This window comes from Diabrotica undecimpunctata, chromosome 9 (assembly GCF_040954645.1).
Source record: "Diabrotica undecimpunctata isolate CICGRU chromosome 9, icDiaUnde3, whole genome shotgun sequence".
In the NCBI taxonomy this organism is placed as follows: Eukaryota; Metazoa; Arthropoda; class Insecta; order Coleoptera; family Chrysomelidae; genus Diabrotica; species Diabrotica undecimpunctata.
Window position 1 is genome coordinate 128,935,696 of NC_092811.1, and position 20,669 is coordinate 128,956,364.

General features: G+C 35.4%; 1 protein-coding gene across 2 annotated transcripts in view; it reads left to right on the top strand.

Annotated features, from left to right (window-relative positions):
• The first annotated feature begins 1,540 nt into the window (after positions 1-1,540).
• The window catches only part of LOC140451457 (fatty acid CoA ligase Acsl3-like), a 56,114-nt gene continuing 36,985 nt past the window's right edge, over positions 1,541-20,669 (top strand). Inside the window, exon 1 of one of the 2 annotated variants that reach the window (XM_072545275.1) lies at positions 1,541-1,745. In XM_072545275.1, coding sequence (XP_072401376.1) covers positions 1,708-1,745 — 38 coding nt within the window. In that variant the 5' untranslated portion in view covers positions 1,541-1,707. Of the gene's footprint in view, positions 1,746-6,527; positions 6,817-20,669 lie in introns of those variants that run through there. The other variant, XM_072545277.1, reaches the window with a different exon arrangement.

Genomic DNA, 20,669 nt, shown 5'->3' on the forward strand with positions numbered 1-20,669 from the left:
TAGAAAATATAAAGAAAAGAAAAATCGATAAATACGTAAATTAAATATTAGCAGATTTTAATATAAAAATGTGGATTTAACGTAGGGAGTGCCTGCTACAGGCTATGACTATGGTGGAATTTCAAATGCCGCTTCATCTTGTTCAACTAACGGAACTTACACTCACAGGCGTAGAGAGTATAGTCAGAATCCAAAACGACTTTTCAAGACCCTTCCATTGTAAAAATGGACTGAGACAGGGAGATGGACTGTCGTGTCTCTTATTTAACCTTGCACTAGAAAAAGTAATTCGAGAGTGCCATATTAATACGAATGGCACCATCTTTAATAAATCTGTACAAGTAGTCCGATATACAGATGACATAGACATTATTGCTAGGACCACATCAAGGGCGTCAGCACTGAGAATGGGTTTTAAAAATAAACGCACAGACCAAGTATATGTATTGTACTAGATCAGGCAACCAGATATCTAGACTATTAATTGATGATGTGGAACTGGAAGGTGTGGACACCTTCGTCTACCTGGGATCGCTGCTGACCAAAGACAACAATGTCAGCGAAGAAATCAAAAGAAGAATAGTGCTTTCCAATAAGTGCTATTATGGCTTGAGGAAACAGATGGCCCCAAAGCTACCCAGAAAAATTAAATTTACCGTATATAAAACACTAATAAGGCCAGTGTTTATATACGGGTCTGAAACGTGGTCACTTACACAGAACGCCCAAGAATGGCTTAAACGTTTCGAGAGAAACATTCTAAGGAACATATATGGAGGAGTCCGAGAACAGGGTTTGTGCCGTAGGCGCTACAACTTTGAGTTATATAAAAGTTTTGGGGAACCTGACGTTGTAAAATGTATTAAATTAGCACGCCTTCGATGGATAGGACACGTAATTAGGCGAGATGGAGATGCAACAATTCGGAGAATTTTAGACCGAAGGGGACCAGTGGGAAGACAAGCCAGAGAAAGAGCAAAACTTAGGTATCAAGATAACATAGAGGGTGATCTAAAATCCGTCGGAGTTAAAGCATGGAGAAGAGTTGCCAGAGACAGGGACGAATGGAAGATTGTTCTGAAGAAGGCTTTGGCTCATAACGAGCTGTAATGCCACTGATGATGATGATGAGTGCCCGCTCAAACACATTTCAGACATTTTATAAGCAAACTATACGATTGAACAAAAAGGTAATAAAAATACATACAAAAAATACATACAAAAAGTTATTAAAAAAGTACAGCGATGGCGATTTGCAGGGATTAAAAAATATATATAAAGGGATTGAAAATGTAAATGAAGTATCTCAAAAAATTTTGCCCTTGAAATTATTTTTATTAGGAGTACCTTATAAAATAAAGCAACATTCTTGGTATAAATGTAAAGTGGAGTATAGCTTTAATAAAGTAGAAGACGAAATAACTATCCGCCAACAGAGAGATGTTCTGAAAGGATTAGTAGAAGAAACGATTTAGATATTGATTGATGATTAAAGTTCAAACAATATTACTGTCAAAAAATATTGACATTAGCTGTAAATTACACGTGACAAATTAATAAACAAAACCTTCGGGTAAATCAAAGATTTATAGCGGACAATTCCAAAAATGTCTACACTTTTATTGTTAACAACAGTTTATAATAGCAAGTAACTTAAGATTATATGAATATATAACAAAAAAAGTTGTAGGAGTGTAGTGTTTCCTGATGTACATGTGGTCAAGATATATCAAATCTTCAAAAATGTGAGTAAACCAAAGGATTTTTCCATATATTTTAATTAAAAGATATTCTAAACATAGCATAAGGAGTTCACACACTTTTCTCCGATAAAATCGTAAATTCAACGTGCCCAAAATCAAATATTATCGATGTGTAATTGAAATTTATGTAGATCAGGAAATTTGCTTCATATTTTCGAAGTGTTTTCGCCATTTTATTAAACATTCTTCTTTTATGGTGCGTACAGATGGTACTTTTTGTATATCTAGAAGTAGAATATACTTCATCTAATTTACTTACCGTTGCACGTCATCCGCGCCATAGGCCGTGAGGTCACATGATACCAACACGAAATATTTAGGCGGTAGGTGTGTTCTTTCTTAGAATTACTTTGCCGAGTACACTGGCATTACAGCCACTAGACATATTTTGTTATATACACGTAGAAATAATATTTACAGATTTCTATTAATGTTAACTTAAAGAAATACACAATAATATGTTTCATTTAATTTGTATAAATTATAAAGCGTTTTTATGAAGAACATTTGTTCGGAATACACTGTAACTGTAATCGAACGAAAGTGATATTTTGGCATAAATTGGTAACACTTATTTGACAGTTGCGGTGTTGACTAATGTTAATAAGTAATGAAAAAGTATTGTTTTTGTTTAAGTATTCCATTTTACATCTTTATACGACGCATACAAGCGGCTCAAATTGTTTTTAAAAAGATTATTTTTTAACTCTTGTTTTGTTTCTATTTATTTACATTAAATATTAATTTGTTTTGTTCTATAATCCACTTTTGCAATAATTATGTGACCTATTTGATTTAAAATGGATACAGGATTTTTTTATACTTTGGCAACTATGTCAACTTTGATCTCTGTCAATGATAATGACGTGCAACGGTAAGTAAATTAGATGGACTGTATGCACTTAACTGCTTGTTTCATAAAAAAGAGTCAAGGTGTTTCATGTTGAGGATCACTATACTGAATATGGAGCTTGTCCCTTCAAATGCTATAAGTAAGTTTCATTTTAGACATTTTGCATGTTTTAAAGTGATTTTTAATTATTAAATGGGGATTTCAGGTATATACTATGGTATAATTTTATATTATAATTATTTTGATGTAATTTTATTAATTTCATATTTTTTAATTAAGTTATTGGTTCATTTTGAATTTTTGATGTGTGGTGATTGCTGTGTGTTTTGTGTTGTGGGTTGTGTGTTGTTTGTTGTAATGTGGTGAGTGAGTGTATGGGTGTGTGTATGGGTGATGGTGTTGGTTGAGTGTGTGTTGGCGAGAATGTGTTTTGTGTTTGCAGGGGTGTGTAGGCATGGGGGTTTTAAAGTGGAGGATCGTGGTAAGGAGTGGAGGCTTTGGATGTGGATGAAAACTATGTAGGACGAAGGATAGAGCTGTTAGAAGTTGATGGGAGGAGAGGTAGGGGAAAACCTAGGAAAAGGTGGAAGGACTGTGTGGCAGAGAACTTGAAACCCCTGAAAAGGGAAAAGCTGGAGAAGAAGAAGAAGGATAGAAGTTGTAAAGCCTTGCTTAAGGCTACGTGCTTCTTCAAGGTATGTAGTTTTTGTATATGTTTGGGATGATTTTTTGTTAATGACTTAAGGCCGTCGTAGGTGTCGAGGCAGGAGTGTGATCGGCGCTTATCGTCGATGTTCGGTGGGCAACTTCGTCGTAGACTATTTTAGGTGGCCTGTTGATAAAAATGACACATGCATCCAAAAACGGAGCGATTACTTTGAGAATTGTTTGGACTTTCTTTAGTAAGAAATGCGTTGAGGTTGGCTGTGGGTAGCTCCTCACCGAGTTACAGGTATCGGTATGCAATTAGATTGGGAAGCCATAGAAAACTAATCTCCCACTGTCCTTGCGTAAATTGAATTGACTCTGAAGGAGTTATTTGAGGGGACTGATTTTCCAATTTTGGGATATTGGGATATTTTGAAAGATCTCGTTACAGAGATGTTGGTAAGAGTTTTTTCAGGTAAGACGTTGATAAAGATCATAGACATGAGGTTAATTATCAATTAATTATTACTTTATGTCCGAGGTGAGTTCGTTTGAGGGAATTTGTCTGGGTAGTGACTGTCTGTGTTATGGGAGTGCGTTTTCTGGTTTAAAATTTGTGTGAATATGCCGGGTGTTTGCCATGACAGGATGGTGCATTTGCCATTTATACGATTTGTGATTTTGTCCGCAGTTTGGATAGATGTTGGATCTTTGTTGGTATTCTGTGTTGTGTTGTTCGCTTTGGCAGCATCTAGAACAGTATTTTAAGCGCAGGGGGATGCCGTTATTTGATCCAGGGATCTCACAATGTATAATCTTCCCGTTTAGCTTAATACGCTATTTTAGTGCTTCCACGAACTTTTGATTTGAGTTTGCGAAGACTCGAACAAAGTGCGTAAGGATATAATTCTAGAGGGCAATTAATCTGACGATTTTAATGTGAGGGAACTGTTCATTGTACCATGGGTTATAATAAAACAAATGGCGCTAACTTCACCTACATCGAAAAATGTCCATTCTAAAGGTGGCTATGTGTTACTAGCTACATATGGAATTGCGAACTACGTTCATTGTGTACATTCTTCTTCTTGATGTGCCTATCCGTTACGAATGTTGGCGATCATCATGGCAATCTTTATCTTATCTGCAGAAGCGCGGAAAAGCTGCACAGATGTGGTATTGAATCAGGTTCTGAGGTTCTTTAACCAAGATGTTCTTCTTCTTCCTGGACCTCGTTTTCCAAATATTTTTCCTTGCAGGATGGCTTGAAGGAGAGCATATCTGGATTCATTTCGCATAATATGTCCGAAGAACTGTAACTTTCGAGATTTGATGGTGGTCAGTACTTCTCGATTCTTATTCATTCTTCTGAGGACCTCCTCGTTTGTGACTCAGTCAGTCCACGGGATCTTAAGAATTCTCCGATATAGCCACATCTCAAATGCTTCCAGTTTTCTGCACATATATTATCTTCGTTCAAGGTCCACGATTCAACACCATAAAAAAGGACAGAGAAGACGTAGCATCGCAGCATTCTTACTTTTGTATCAAGAGAGAGGTTGTGACTCTTGAAGAAGGCCCCCATCCGATTGAAGGTGGATCTAGCTTTTCCGATGCGTGCTCTAATCTCCTGGTTGTTGGTCTATTCTTCATTTATTATGGTGCCGAGGTAGTTGTAGTGCGTCACTCTTTCTACAGGGGATTGGTTGACGTAGAGTTGACCTTCTGTTATTCTTTTCTTGCTAATTATCATAAGCTTTGTCTTCTTAACGTTTATATTGAGTCCATATTGTTGACTGCAATACGTGATTTTGTTCATAAGAACTTGTAGGCATTCTAAGTTGTCCGCAAATACTATGGTGTCATCTGCATATCTGGTGTTGTTTAGCCGGTAACCATTTAGTAGAATACCTTTTTCAGTTTCGTGCAAAGCTTCGATAAATATTCTTTCAGAGTACAGATTGAAGATTAGAGGAGACAAAATACAGCCTTGCCTCACTCCATGCATGATTTTCACATAGTCAGTGTGTTCACCTTCAACTCTGAGATTTGTTGTCTGATTCTAGTAGAGACTTCTAATTATTTTCAGATCTTGGTTGTTAATTCCTGTTTCTTTTAGTATTTGCATCATCTTGGCGTGCTGTACTCGATCAAACGCTTTCTCGTAATCAACCAGACATGCGTATACGGCGCAGTTGACGTCTCTGCATCTCTGGAATAAGACTTGTACTGAGAACAAAGCCTCTCTAGTATCAACAGCATTTGTGAACTCGAATTGGTTGGGGGAAATTTGACTTTCACAGAGCTTGTAGATTCTCTTATGAATTATTTTTAGGAACAATTTTAGGAGATAACTCATGAGGCTTATAATACGGTAATCTTCGCATTTTTTGGCTCCTGGTTTTTTTGGAAGTGCAATAATCTCAGATTTTAGCCATTCTGTTGGTATTTCTCCAGAGTTGTATATGTTGTTGAATATATTTGCGATTATTGCTATTGATTCGTTGTCCATTAGTTTGAGTAGTTCTGCTTGTATATTATCAGGGCCTGCCGCTTTGCCATCCTTTAACTGTGTTATTGCGGAGTTAACTTCCTGCTGTAATATTCTTGGTCCATCATTTACCTCTTCTTCTAGCTCAAAGGTGTTATCTCTTTGGTCTTCAAATAGTTTTTCTAGATATTCTTTCCACGTTCTTATTTTACTCTGTTTGTCCAAGATGATGTTTCCGTCAGAATCAATTATATTTCCTTTCTGCAATCTGCCCTCGTATTAGTACCCCTGTGAGTTCTTTAACTTTCCTATGTACATTGTGACTATCGTACTTTGACTGCAGAGTCTCAATTTCTTCGCATCTTTCCCTGGCTTCTTTTTCTTTCGCTTCTCTGATTTTCGTTATTATTATTGTGTACATAGATACTAATAATTCTATACATTCTGGCGCCAATTTTTAAATTAATGCAATTCGCTACATTTGGATCAAAATTTAAAATAATTATGCGGTTTACTGTGTGAATAGCTCAAAAATGGAAAAATTGTAGTTAGCTACATTTGGAATCAAGCCCTCGATATATAAGTGAATAATACAACACTTGTGTATTAGGTTGCCTATCTAAAAGTGTCAAAATCGCTATAATAGTATTTGCTACTTTTAAAATTTGGCAACGTCGTTTAAAGTCGCGAAAATCGATAACCTAATTAAATTTGCATTTGGCGAGAATTTAGGTTATGTTGTCACAGCCGACTAGTTGTTTTATTTGTTCAAAAGTCAAAAATTATATTATCCTAAAACAAAACGCTTTTGAAGTATATTTTCGCTTACATTAAGATAAATGAGTATTTAAAATCATATTTGAAAATATTTTGTATACGATAACATGTGATAGATAGTCGCTTAATAAATGCAGCCCTTTAATTCCGTGATAAAATGTCCAATAATATCGTATCTGGAACAGAGTTTTGTTATTGGGGAATCACAAATAACTGCGAAAGTTTGAAGCCACTATCGCAACAAAAAAGTACATTTTTGCTGTCCCTTAAAACATTGAAATGAGGTATGTCCAACGCCATAACTACCCTAATAAAATTCTTGATCACCTGATAATTGTTGATATTTCTCAGTTAATGTTGATTTTTTAGTTTCAAATGACTTGTTAACCCACATAAACAAGATTAGTTTGAAACTTAAAGGAAACGTGTCTACAATTAGAAATAAATTGATGTAAATTCAAAGTTTTTTATTAGGGAAAATGGCATTGAATGTGTGATAGATGTATTGGGCTGTTGTGTATAGCATGTGAATGTATTTCCCCCGTTAAAATGTGTGGAATGCCCAGTTCTTATGTATATATACCCAAAGAAGTGGACTTTACACCTATTAAGTAGCTTTTTCTAGTTCATAGCATCCTATTTAGTTCAAATATTATGTGTGGCATCCAGTTAAGTGAAATAGAATTATGTCAACTTGATTCTAAATTGTATATAGAGATTTCAATCTTCCAGAACCGATTTCTACAATTAGATTGGATTTACATTATATTGAGTTATGTTTTCATACCCTATATGTGAGATAAGTGTGTATCTCACTATATCGAGTAAAAGAGGAACAAACAGAAAAAATGTGACTGGGCGACTTTAATCACCGAACTGTTAGAAGAATTGGCAATAAAATGCTTGGACCAAATGGAGGAGATAAGGAAACAGAAACAAAAGATTAATAGAATTTTGTGCAGAATATCTCTACGAAGTTCCAATAATGAACTGCTTCTATAAGCATAAAAATTATTTACACATATGTAAATATTTGTATATAAACAACAAAATTTCATTTTAGACTAAGTAGTTCATTTAAACAATGCATTTGAATGAATGTTAGGGACCAGGGTCTTATACTCACAATCCAAGTTGTAGATATTTATTAAGAGAAAGATTGAGCGGCCGGTTTCACTGTTTACAAATTATACAGCATCATCAGGCCCTCAAAAAACTAAAGGCTGAAATATATACAACCAATATGTATACAACCAAAAAAATCTGTTAAAAGTAGTACTAAGAATGTATAGGATTTAGTCAACAACACTATTATTTAAACAACAATTTACGCGGATCAATTGTAAATTCTTGTAAGATTTTCTCTACAAACTCTTCCTTTTTTGGTAATATTTGCTTCCGATGAATGCTCATTAAGGCGATCTTCGACCATTGTACTCCGCAACCATGTTTTTATTCTTTTAAGACTGCTGAATGACTTCTCAACTGTACACGTAGTGCAAGGCAATGTTACGAGAATTTCCAGCAATTTTTTTGTTACATATACATCGCTTTAGAACGTCTTTCGACGTTGTCCGATACCTAAACACCATCTCTTCCTATCTTCGCAGTCGTTTGTTGTGAAATTTCTTTCGCTCATGGACTTGTTTACGCCGTGTTGCCATTCTAATCTGGGTCTTCCTCTTTTCCGTCGACCTATCGGTTGCCATTCTACTACTTTTTTGGGGAATCTTGTTGCTGGCATCCGTTGAACATGCCCATACCACCTTAATTGTTTCTTCTCTATATCTTGAGTTATATTTCCTTCTATTCCCATACGTTGTTGTATTACATCATTTCTGATTCGGTCTCGTCTGGAAATACCTAAAGATCTTCTCATTGCATCCATCTCTACTGCTTCTATTCGCTTTTTGTTCTTTTCACTAATTCACCATGTTTCAGCGTCATAAAGAAGAGTAGATTTCATCATGGTCTCATATATATTAAATTATCTTCCTTTCGTTATCTCTTTACTCCACAGTATACCATTGAGACATCCTAAGACTTTCTTTGCTTGAGTGATTCGTTTTTCTATTTCCCGTGTATCAGTTCCTGTATTGTCAAAGGCAACACCCAAGTAGTCATAGCTCTGACAGCAGGAAATATGTTGTCCGTTTTCAAGGTCTATGTTATCTGACTCGTTTCCAATACAAAGATATTTGCTTTTTGTTGTATTGACATTCACTCCCCAGTCGTTATATTCTTCTATCAGTTTTCTAAGCATGTACTGCATGTCTTCCCTGTCGGTCGCTAGCACTACCTGGTCATCAGCAAACTGGAGTGTATATATACATTCATTGCTAAGCTCTATACCCATCCTATGCACCTTTCTTTTCCATCTTTCCAATACCGCTGCAACATATATCTTGGATAAGGTTGGTGAGATACAGCATCCCTGTCGCAAACCTTTTGTAACCAGGAATTCTTCCGTTAGATATTTTCCTGTTTTTATCTGTGCCTTTGAGTCTCTATATAGTTCTTGTACAGCATTTATCAATGTGTGTTATGTGTGTTATCAATTTTTTTGTTAACGGATAAAAAATAGTGGACGCTCGAACCAGTTCAAAAATTTCAAGGGTGTTGAAGTTGTCTAACTCATTATTAAGGCGTTTTTTATTTCAAGGTTCTACCCATACTTCTAGCTCTGCTTCTATTCCATCTATTTCATAGTGGTTTAAGGATTGTCTCAGTTCTAATTTAAGGCAATTTAAATCAATTTTTGAAAAATTCTTGAGATGCAGAAGACTCAGAGCAAAGGCTGGCGTATTTTCTTCGGAACACCGTGTCTAGAGAAGATATGATAGAATCCAGATACGGAAGAATCATGGATCGTCTCCAGTATTCACTGCTGGTTGATTGCTTCTATGCTGTTGCTTGTTTACAGTTCTAGGGGTTGATAATTAAAAACCGCATTCTTCGGCTATCTTATTGGCTTCATGCAATAAAGTGTTTGTTACGTTCTCTGCGTTCTGTCTATGTTTTTTAAAAATATCCATGATTTGACGAATATGTTCCGCTACCTTTAAAATATTAGTTTGCGCAGATTGTAGACGGTTGACTATAGACTCTAGGTATTCAGAATATTTTGCAATCAAAATGACAGCGACGATAAATCCTGACTTGCATGCCGCAGAATTCAACTGATAAGATGTTTTTCTAGTGGCCAAATTTCGTTTAACGGATAGGGTTTGCAAGACCTGTACAATTCCAATGAAATTTTTGCAAAAAACCCTATTTACCTTGCATTTCTCGGACCACCGTGTTTCGCAGAGGCTAGGGATATTTGATATCATATTCCTTCTTAATACTGATTCACGGAAGAAATTGGTTATATCTTTAATAATGGCAATAGTATTTCGCACTTCATTTAAACGATTCAAATCGTTCACAACTAAATTTAATCTGTGTGAGTCACAGTGAAAAAAAAAAAAAAAAAAGATTTGCTGTATTTTTTCCTTAAAATTGCTTGAAATCCGCCTTCCTTTCCCGATATAGTGGAGCAACCATCAAATCCCAGGCCGACACATTTGAGTGGATCAACTTTATGATTTGTCAAGAAATCATCAATTGCCTTTGCAATGCTTGGTGCATTCAGAGCATCGAGCTGAACAAACCCTGTAGATTCTTCACGAATTTCTTCTGCTTCTTTATCAAAATATCTCAAACCATTTGACAACTATTCTTTGCCTGAAATGTCAGCGATTTCGTCAGCTAATATTGCGTAGTAGTTTGCTTTTTTGACTTTTTCAAAAATTTCTCTTCTAAGCTTCTATGAGACATTCTTAGCTACTACTACTACTACTAAGGATTTCCACAGTTTTCACTGTCTTCCTTCACTCAACCGTTTTCTCCAATTTTCCCTGTCATTCCAGTCTCCATCTCGCAGGGTTCTTTTCTCCATAGCCTCGTCGATTTCATCTCTGAATGACCTTCGGGGTCTTCCTCTCTTTCTTCTTCCAATCGGGCTCCATTCTGTGATTTTGTTTATCCAGCGTCCTCTGTCCGCTCTTCTGACGTGGCCGTACCAGGATAGTCTCTTCTCCTCTATATAGTCGATTATGTCTGATTGCACTCCCATTCTCCGCTTAATCTCTGCGTTTTCAATTCTGTCTCTTTTTGTAAGTCTACAGCTTCTCCTCAGGAACTCCATTTCTACTGCTCTTATTCTACCTCTATTTCTTTTGTTTATTGTCCAGTTTTCGGACCCATGTCAGGATACTTCTTGTCAGGGTATTATATATTCTCTTTTTTGTCTTTATCGTAATGTTCTTATCCCACAACACTGAGTTTAGTTGTCTTATACAGTTTCTTGTTTGTCTCAGTCTGTTGTTTATATCTTCTTCTGTTGTTCCCTGGTTCGATATTATGGTTCCTAAATACTTGAATTTATCTGTTCCATTTACTTGTCTTCCCTCGTCTATCTCTAGGTTTCTCATATCCTTGTTTTCTGTTGTTAGGTATTCGGTTTTCTCTAAGTTTATTTCCATTTCGTTGTTTTTATATTCTTTTTCTAGTTTTCTGAGCATAAAGCTGAGATCTTCTTCATCTTGTGCGATGACTACTTGATCGTCGGCAAAACTTAAGGTGTATAGGTATTCGTCTCTTACTGGTATGCCCATTAATTCGCACTTTCTCCTCCATGGTTTGAGTGTCTTTTCCAAGAATATTTTAAACAGAGTAGGGGACGTAGCACAGCCTTGTAGAAGTCCTTTTGTCGTCTTAAATGGATTATAGGCTTTATTTCCACATTTAATAGCTACTTTGTTTTCTTTGTATAGTGCTTTAACCGCTTTTATTAGTGTTTGTCGGATTCCGAGATCATTCATTGCTTCCCATAATTTGACTCTAGGTATTGAGTCATATGCTTTCTTTAGATCAACAAAGGCCAGATGGACCGGTCTACCTTTTGTCATTTTCTTCTCTATCAGTTGTTCTAATGTGTACGTATGATCTAGGCATGATTTTCCTACTGTGAACCCTGCTTGGTCTTCTCCAATTTTTCTTATTATTTCAGTTTCTAGTTTTTCTTTAATAATTTTCCCGTAAAGTCTACCTACCGACGATATTATACTAATTCCTCTATAGTTTTCACATTTTTTCCTGTTTCCTTTCTTATGTATGGATGTGATGTATGCTTGTGTCCATTCCGCAGGTATTTCTTCTCCATTTAGTCCTCTTTCGAACATTCTATGTAGCATGCGGAATAACTTTTCCGTTCCGTTTTTAATTAGTTCGTTTGGTATTCCTCCGGGTCCTTTGGCTTTTTTGTTCTTCAATGTCTTGATTGCTCTCTTAACTTCTGCCAGGCTCTAATAACAAATTACTGCTCAAAAATTGGGATTATCATGTTAAAGATTCAGTGGGTCAAAAAATGTACATAAAAATCAATTGTATATAATCTCAATCGTCTACGAAACCCCCTTTGCCCCTAGACCAACCTAATTCAAAGCCAACTTACTAAATTAATTACGAGTTTTAATTTTTGAATAATAATGTATTTACATATTTTCATCCCGCATGATCTGTTTAGTGTTGATGTGTAATATAGCTGTGTATTACCTCTCGTTTTCCGAGTATCATTGAAATCACTGTGAACTTTGGACTGCTGATTACTGACCTATGGTTGAGGAATTAGTCAAAATTATAATTGTTGGATTTTCATTAGCATGCACACATAGATAACGCGCGTGGTTCGTTAATAGGCCAGTCAAGAAGACGACGTAATGACAAAAATCGTTATAATATTTGTCAACGTGGAATTATTCAATAGTTTTTCTTCTGTGGAGCAGTGGCGCACCCAGAATTTGTCTTAGGGGGGGGTTTTGAAATTTTTTTATGATTCCTCCATGTTGAGTCCCTACAATTTGGGTTTTAGTTTAATTTAAAGTACTAAAGATAGCAGTTCCAAAGATTCAGGTATCTATTATCCTACCTACCAACTAAAACCACCCTCTCTTACTTATGCGCAGTTGACTGTCGCACGTACCGTACTCCGAAAGTGGGATGGCCACTGTAAGGCTGACGACATTTTTGGAACACTCCCTTCTCTTATTTAGATCTTATCTATTGTTCTGAAGCTATTTTCTAGTGGCATTTTAAAGTAATTACTATTTTAATGGGAATAAGCCAAAATTGAAGGTTAAAATAAGGTTATTGACGTTTGACATTAATCGAACTTGTAAATACAATACATTTTGAAGACGGCTATCGCCATATTGCCGTTCTCCTCCTCCAGACCTGTCGATTCCATCGCTCTTCTAATTCCTTCATTTCAAGAGCGTCGAGGTCTACCTCTTTTTTTTCTTCCAGGGGGCTTCGATTTGTGAAGTTTTTGGGGCCAACGTTTGTCAGACATTCTCAATTGATGTCCAAACCATTTTGAACCTCTTCTTTCTATTCTGTCAATGACCGTTTCTGTAGCATTCATGTTATTTCTTATAGATTCGTTAGTCTTCCTTTCCTGCCTTGATATTCTAGCACTTCTTCTCAAATAATCCATTTCAACTGTCAAAAATCTTCTCTGCAGGTCTGCATTAATTGTCCATACTTCAGAGCCATAGAACAAAGAACTGATTCAACCATGGTTTGCCCTATTCTTTTTTTGTTCCTTTTGGAAATGTGGTGATCCCACCATAAGGAGTTCAGACATCCTACAATTTTACGTCCCTGATTACTTCGTGTTTAATTTCGGTTTCTCCCAAGCCGTTCTTAGCAATGAGTGGATCTAAATATTTAAATTTTTTCACTTGTTTGATTTCCACGTCCTCGTCTATCAACACTTCAAACCTTGCATCTGAACTGATAATTAAGTAAATATTCTGTTTTCTTCATGCTGACTTGTAACCCCCATTTTAAATATTCTCTCTATAGACACTTTATCATAAATTCTAGATCATAAGAATCTTGGGCTAGGATGACTTGGTCATCCGCAAAGTTTAGGGAGAACAGTACGTCATTTCCTATGGGGATTCCCATTCTCTGGCAGTGGTTTTTCCAATTTTGGAGGGCTGCCTCAATATATAAATTAAACAGTAAGGGTGACATACTGCATCCTTGTTTTAGTCCTTTAATTTCTTTTATTGGCTCTGATAGTCTATATCCGATTTTTAGGTAAGTAGTGTTATCCCTGTATACTTCTGTGATTATTCCTAAAAGGTATGGACTAATGTCGAGTTGTTGTTAAGCTTGCCACAATTTAAGTCTTGGAACTGTATTATACGCCTTTTCTAGGTCGATGAAGGCTAAATGTACTTCTGTACCAACCGCTATTCTTTTTTATATTAATTGTTGGAGTATAAACAAGTTATCAGTGCAAGATCAAAGATCAAAAATTCAAACGTCAATAAACTTATTTTAACCTTCAATTGCGACTTATTCCCATTAAAATAGTAATTAGATCTTATCTCTGTCATTAGCCCGGTTGGTATTTCTCTTCTTCTTCTTTCTTTTTAATGACTGCTTGTCTTACAGTCACAGGGTTCATACCTGTTTCTTTATACATTCTGTTTCTCTCCACTGTACATCTATTACACTCCAGCATTGTGTGAGTAACAGTGTCGGAATATTCGCAGTATAGGCATTTATCTGCATGTGTCTTTCTGAACCTATGAAGATACGCCCTAAAACAGACAATCTACCCAGTCCCTTAGGCTCGGGATCAGCATCTTTGTCCACTGAGCAACATCTTCCTTGTTGTTCCACTCTTCTTGCCATTTTTCCATTGATCTTTCCCTTTCTTTTTTTTATAGCTGTTGTCAAATGCTTTCTTCTCCCATAGAGATGTCTCTTTTCTTTTCTACTGCTCTAACACATGCAGAGGAACACAACCCGTGATAGTCCACAAGGCCGCCGCAGATACAGTCCTGTAGGCGCATGCTACTCGCAACAGACTCGTTCTGTCTAATTTTTTATAAGCCTAATATTAGGTATCTATATCTAAATATAATGAAAAATATTATTAATTATTGCGTATTTATACAATAATTATTGTGTTCTATATATTTAAAGTGGTAATTTAATTATTCAATCAGCGTTTTGGATTTTTTGTATTGTGTGTGAAAGACAAGTTACATTTTTCTACTATTCTTTATATATTGTTTACTTTATATGCCCTGGGGGGGGGGATTTAACCCCCAAAACCCCCCCATGGGTGGGCCACAGCTGTGGAGGGATCTTTATTTATAGTAAGGTGCCTAAAAAAGCGGCATTAAAATGTTATCAAATTTTTATTTTAATTAACCTGCTCATTTTGAACCAATTGTGAATATTCTTTGGATAAGTAAAAGGAAAAACATCCCATATCAATTCAGGTCATTCATATTTGTGATTGAATAAGACATGATTTATATACAAAATAATTCAGAGCAAAAATACACATATTACAAATATATTAAGTAAAAAATGCACACTATTTAGAAAAAATTACCAACAACAATGAGCGCCAACGCAAGATGGAATATTCGCTTTTGAATACCCGCTACCCAATTATCATATGCGTACGAGGTCCATACATTCATCAGTACAATTTATTGTACTAGATAATCGCCCATTATGTTAGTTTAGTCTGTGGCGAGATAAAAAATATTAGACCTAAAAGCCGACTATACGAGTGATGAAATCATTAAGGTCACTAGAGACCCATAACAAATTTATTCACTTAGGGCATGTACAAGTATAAATAGCTGAAAAGAATATCATAATTGTGTACTAATTTTTCTCTCATAGATGTTAATAAATAGTTAATTAAACTATGGCATACAAGTAGAACAAAAAAATCAAACAAAAACGTGTAAAAGGACAGTAGAACCTCGATAAGTTAAAGTCCAAGGGAAAATCAAATATTTTTAGTTATAGAGGTTTTAAGTTATCAAGGGTCTATGTTGGGATGGATTAATATGGGTCAGAAGTTCAATAAAATATGTTTTTTATTTTTATATACACAAATATATCCTTTTTTGACAAAACATGTTAATAAAAACGTTAGGGTGTTGGTACATATACGTACCATTCGTCTTGTGTAATGGTACGTATGTGTACCAACAGTCCTACATAAAAATATTATTAATATATTTTTATTACTTTATTACTCAAAAATATAAAACAATTACTCAAAAATACAAAATATTATTGACGGTGATATACTGCGAAACACTTTTTACATAAAGGAATGTCACATTCTTCTCAAATGGTTTTTGTACGTGTTTGTGTTTTATTATTAGTGCACCTTTTACATCGTCTTCTTGTGTTTCTTTCAATTTGAAGATGTAATGACACACTCTCGAAACGTTGTCTTTTTATATATATTCTTCCCTTCTTATATAAACATCGTATAGCAGAAATTTTTTGTCCTTCAGCAATCATTTCTTCTGCCAGAGGTACCAGAAATTGTATCAGAGGAATTTTTTTCTTATTTTTTTCATTACAAATAATCCATGAGTTTACAACTAAAATCATAAGTAAACGATGGGATACTGTTTTCCACCATTTGTTTGATTTACGATCTAAATCGTTCAATCCTACCATTTGGTCCGCTAGATCAACCCCACCCATAATTTTCCTGTAGCACGCTATCGTTTCTGGGCAAGGCACATTTACTTTCGAGCCATCTCTCATGGTTGTATTGATAGATGAAACATTGTCATTATGTCAATTACTCAGGATCAAGACTTCCTTGGTGTCCTGCCATTTCACAAACATTAGTCCATTTTCATTGCACTGAAATAAGCATTCACCTCTTCGTAATTTATCTTTTATTTTTGGTAAGTTTTTTCTACTCTGATTACAAGTACCTATTACTGCGTACTGTAGATTTTCCAACAGACAAACCGAAGTAAAAAAGCGATCAAAGCAAAATCTCTTTCTTTATATATTTCTTCTTTCGTTATATCTCTTTCTTTTGCTGCGGAAATCCTGCTGCTTGTTCACTACACGTTCCCCAAGAGTTCCTTCTACATTTTCAGTTTCACGACCTGTGTAAATGTTGAAGTCGTAGGTATATCCAGTAAACGAGTCTGACCTAAGCCACATTTTGATTCCCCTTTTTACTGGTTTTAGCGGCATATACTGCTTGAGTGACGATCGACCTTTGAATTTCGTCATGGACTCGTCGATACTTTGAAAACTGCTGTCTTGTCGATATTTTTGAAATGTACCTTTCAAGCATTATACAACGTCATCAATGTAATACGTTTTTTAAGCTTCTGTTGGTTTCCTTGGTGATGCAAAATACATTTTTGAAGATATAACTTTGAATCTGTCACGGGATATTGCCTTTTGAATCGAGACATTTCCAAGCGAAATTATTACTGATTTTTTGTACACGGTTGTAGCACATAACTAGTATGCAACCAAGAACTATTTGAATCTCGCCTAAGTCAGTTTCTTTCAGACGAGCGTTTCTTCTTGACTGCTTCTTACATCTTTCAATCCTTTCATTAGTACATTGAGCAATATACGTATACAAAGAACGTGGAAACAACTTTTTGTAATATTGGTATGGCTACAAGTTAGATTGTATGCCAGCATCCAGTGTACAACTACGTTGACTTGAAATTTGTTTTTTCGGAGCAAAACCTTTATTTGGTGTTGACCACAACACAAAAGAACTACTAGGTGTGTTTCTTAGGTTTCCTGTGTATCTTGAACTTCTAACTGGCTCTCTGATTCTGATTCTTCATCAGAAGTTTCGTGAAAGTTATCTTGGCAGTCCCCGTTTGATTCCGATTCATCATCAGAAGACATCTCATCACTACTTCCAGACTCGGAAAATGACAATTCTGAATATTTAAATTCTTCTTGTGTAAGTGGTCTTTTCTTATCCATATCTAAAAATGACACGAATAAGACTAATGGTACATTTACATACCGTACTATAAGACTATTGGTACTTATTAGTACCATAGACTTTATAAACAGTAAACTGTTTATTTTACTGTAAATAAATAACAATCTAAATATACTTACTATAAAAAGACACAAAAACAAACAGTCTGTGAAATGATATAATTCAATTTAACTATTATTTTTATCAAAAAACAATATATTTATTCTGACTGCACCAACCAACACATCTAAAACTCGCAAATTTGAGGTTAACTAAAATATTTTACGAGGCTACACGTGTACGTAACTCAAACGATACAATAGAGAACTGACTGGTGCATTTTAAATATAATTTAACGGCAAAAAATTATTTTAGGCTCGTATGCAAACATAGTGGTACACATATGTACCTGGAGTCTCGAAAGGGTTAAAGCAACAATTATAGTCTACTAAAAAAATCTGGGATTTTCTTTTGATTTAAACAATTCATACTTTTCAAATCGATTTGATTGTCAATTAAAAATAGAGAAGAGAATACGTTATGTTTTTGTTGCTAGACTGCTCTATAAATGATCGTACAGTCGTTATAGCACTTTTTGATTCGTCGATTGATACGCTCGTAGATGAAGTTTGTGGGTCGTCGTTATATTCATCGTCTTTATCACTTTCAATACAATTGTTAACTGATTCCAATATTTCTTCCTCTGTTAACGTACCTGCTGTGACTACTTTACCATCGCAAGTAACGAAGTCATCAAAAGTCATCTTTAACCCAGACATGTTGTTATTCCATTCTTCAGGTACATTATGATCTTCCTCTTCAATGATTTATTGAAGTTCAACTATTTCTCGAGGTTCTGAAGAAAAACCTCAGGTTCTAAAGCAGTTTTTCACTGTGAGGAGTGTTACGTTTCGCAATGCTTTGTTCACCATCCACATTGCTTGAAGAACATTGATAGAAGTAATCGTATTTTGCTCCATATCAGCTATCATTCTTCTAACAACTTTTTTTCTGTATGTTTTAAAATTTTTAATTATACCCTGATCCAAAAGTTGAAGTTGTGATGTGTTTGGTGGAAGAAATTGTACTTTGATTGCCTTTAATGGTGGTATGTCCCCGTGTGCTGTGGAGTTGTCGATGAACAGAATAATTTTTCTATTTGAAGCTACCATTTGCTTATCTATATTAATCAGCCATTTTTTAAAAGTTCTGCTGTCATCCATGCTTTTTTATTGGCTTCATAATCCATGGGCAGCGATTTTAAGCCTGCAAAACACCGAGGTTTTTTTTTGACTTACTTAATATAATTGAAGGTTTCAGTTTTTCTGTGCTCTTAGAATTTGCACAAAGCAGAATCGTAAGTCGTTACTTGCTGTGTTTTCCTCCATGACATTTTTCATTTTTGAATGTTAATGTTTTGTCGGGAAGATATTTGAAAATAGACCCGTTTCGTCAGCATTAAAAACGTCATTGGAATCATAATTTTTCACTAAATTATGCAATTCAGATTTCCATTCTTGCCAGACTGATTTGCTTACGCTCGCACATTGGCCGCACATTTTTTGGAAGGTTTCTTGAACTTCTCTTACCACCCATTGCTGCCTATAAAAATATCGATTTTTAATGAACTAGTGAACTCTACAGCTTTTTCTTTCAATATGGGTCCGCTGACACTGATGTTTTTGCATCGAAACTGTTTTAACCACGTAAACAAACACTGTTCAAAATTAGGGAATTCGGCAATTTTTCGTTTTTTGCATTGAAGATTGTCTTCTTATTCTTGTTTTTTTCAATAGTTCCGCTTCTTTTTTTAATGATGATTGATAATGTACTCTTGTGTATTCCAAACTGAGCCGCAACTTCTTTTCCTTTGAATCCATTTTTCACTGCTCTTATAGCTTTTAATTTATCAGCATTAGCGTTGTTAATTTTCTTTTTGAACTCATTTTAAGCAAGTTATCAGACAGTACGTAAAGCGATGTTTCTAGGACAGTAATCAAAAACTTATGATACAGTAAGCTTTTGTCCTAATCCTAACCGCCGCCGCAAATACAGCTTTTAAGAGATTCCAAGAAGAATTGGATTCAGATATTAGTGATACACAGATGGGGTTCAGAAAGGGATTAGGTACTCGAGAAGCTCTCTTCGGTTTGAATGTTCTTACACAAAGATGCCTAGACGTTAATCAGGAAGTACATGCATGTTTTATCGATTTTGAAAAAGCGTTTGACAGAGTACGCCATGATAAGCTAAAAGACATTCTTGAAAGAAAGGACATAGATAATAAAGATCTGCGAATAATTCTCAATCTATATTGGAATCAGAAAGCTAACATCAAAATAGAAAATGAGATATCACAAGCAATAAAAATACGTAGAGGAGTACGACAGGGATGCATTTTGTCACCGCTGCTCTTTAATGTTTATAGTGAAAGCATCTGCCAGGAAACCCTTTTGCAAGCAAACGAAGGAATCGTAATCAATGGAGAGGTTGTAAATAATATTCGATACGCAGACGACACTGTACTAGTTGCAAGAACAGTAGAAGAATTACAACGATTACTTAAAAATATAAATATTGCCTGCAACAATTATGGCATAAGTATCAATATCAAAAAAACTAAGTATATGGTCTTCAGTAAGAACATGACACAACCAACACATATTAGTGTAAACGGCATTCAAATTGAAAAAGTATCAAGTTACAAATACTTGAGTACTTAATAAATGAAACTGGAGACCAAAACAATGAAATAAAAAGACGTATCGAAATTGCCTGGGCCACTTTCATAAAGATGAGGAAATTCTTCTGCAACAGAGATATAAGCATCCCTCTCCGATTAAGAATGCTAAGGGGCTACGTATTTAAGACGCTATTATACGGTGTAGAGGCCTGGACTCACAAACAAAACAACATAAAAAATATTGAAAGCTTCGAGATGTGGTGCTACCGTCGAACGCTGAAGATAAGTTGGGTTGAAAGAGTTACAAATTTTGTCAACGATCAAACGAAGAAAACTCGAATATTTGGGTCACGTGATGAGAGGACATAAATATGCATTACTTCAAAATATAACGCAAGGAAAAATAGAAGGAAAACGGAATCCAGGCCGTAGAAGAATGTCATTTCTAATTTTGCGTAATTTGAGAGAGTGGTTTGGCTGTACCACTAATGAACTCTTTAGGTCAGCTGTAAACAATTACGTTAACATTAAGTGAACACGTGCAAGCAATACATATGACCGAAAGCATGTTCTTTCGAAATGACTCATTGGCA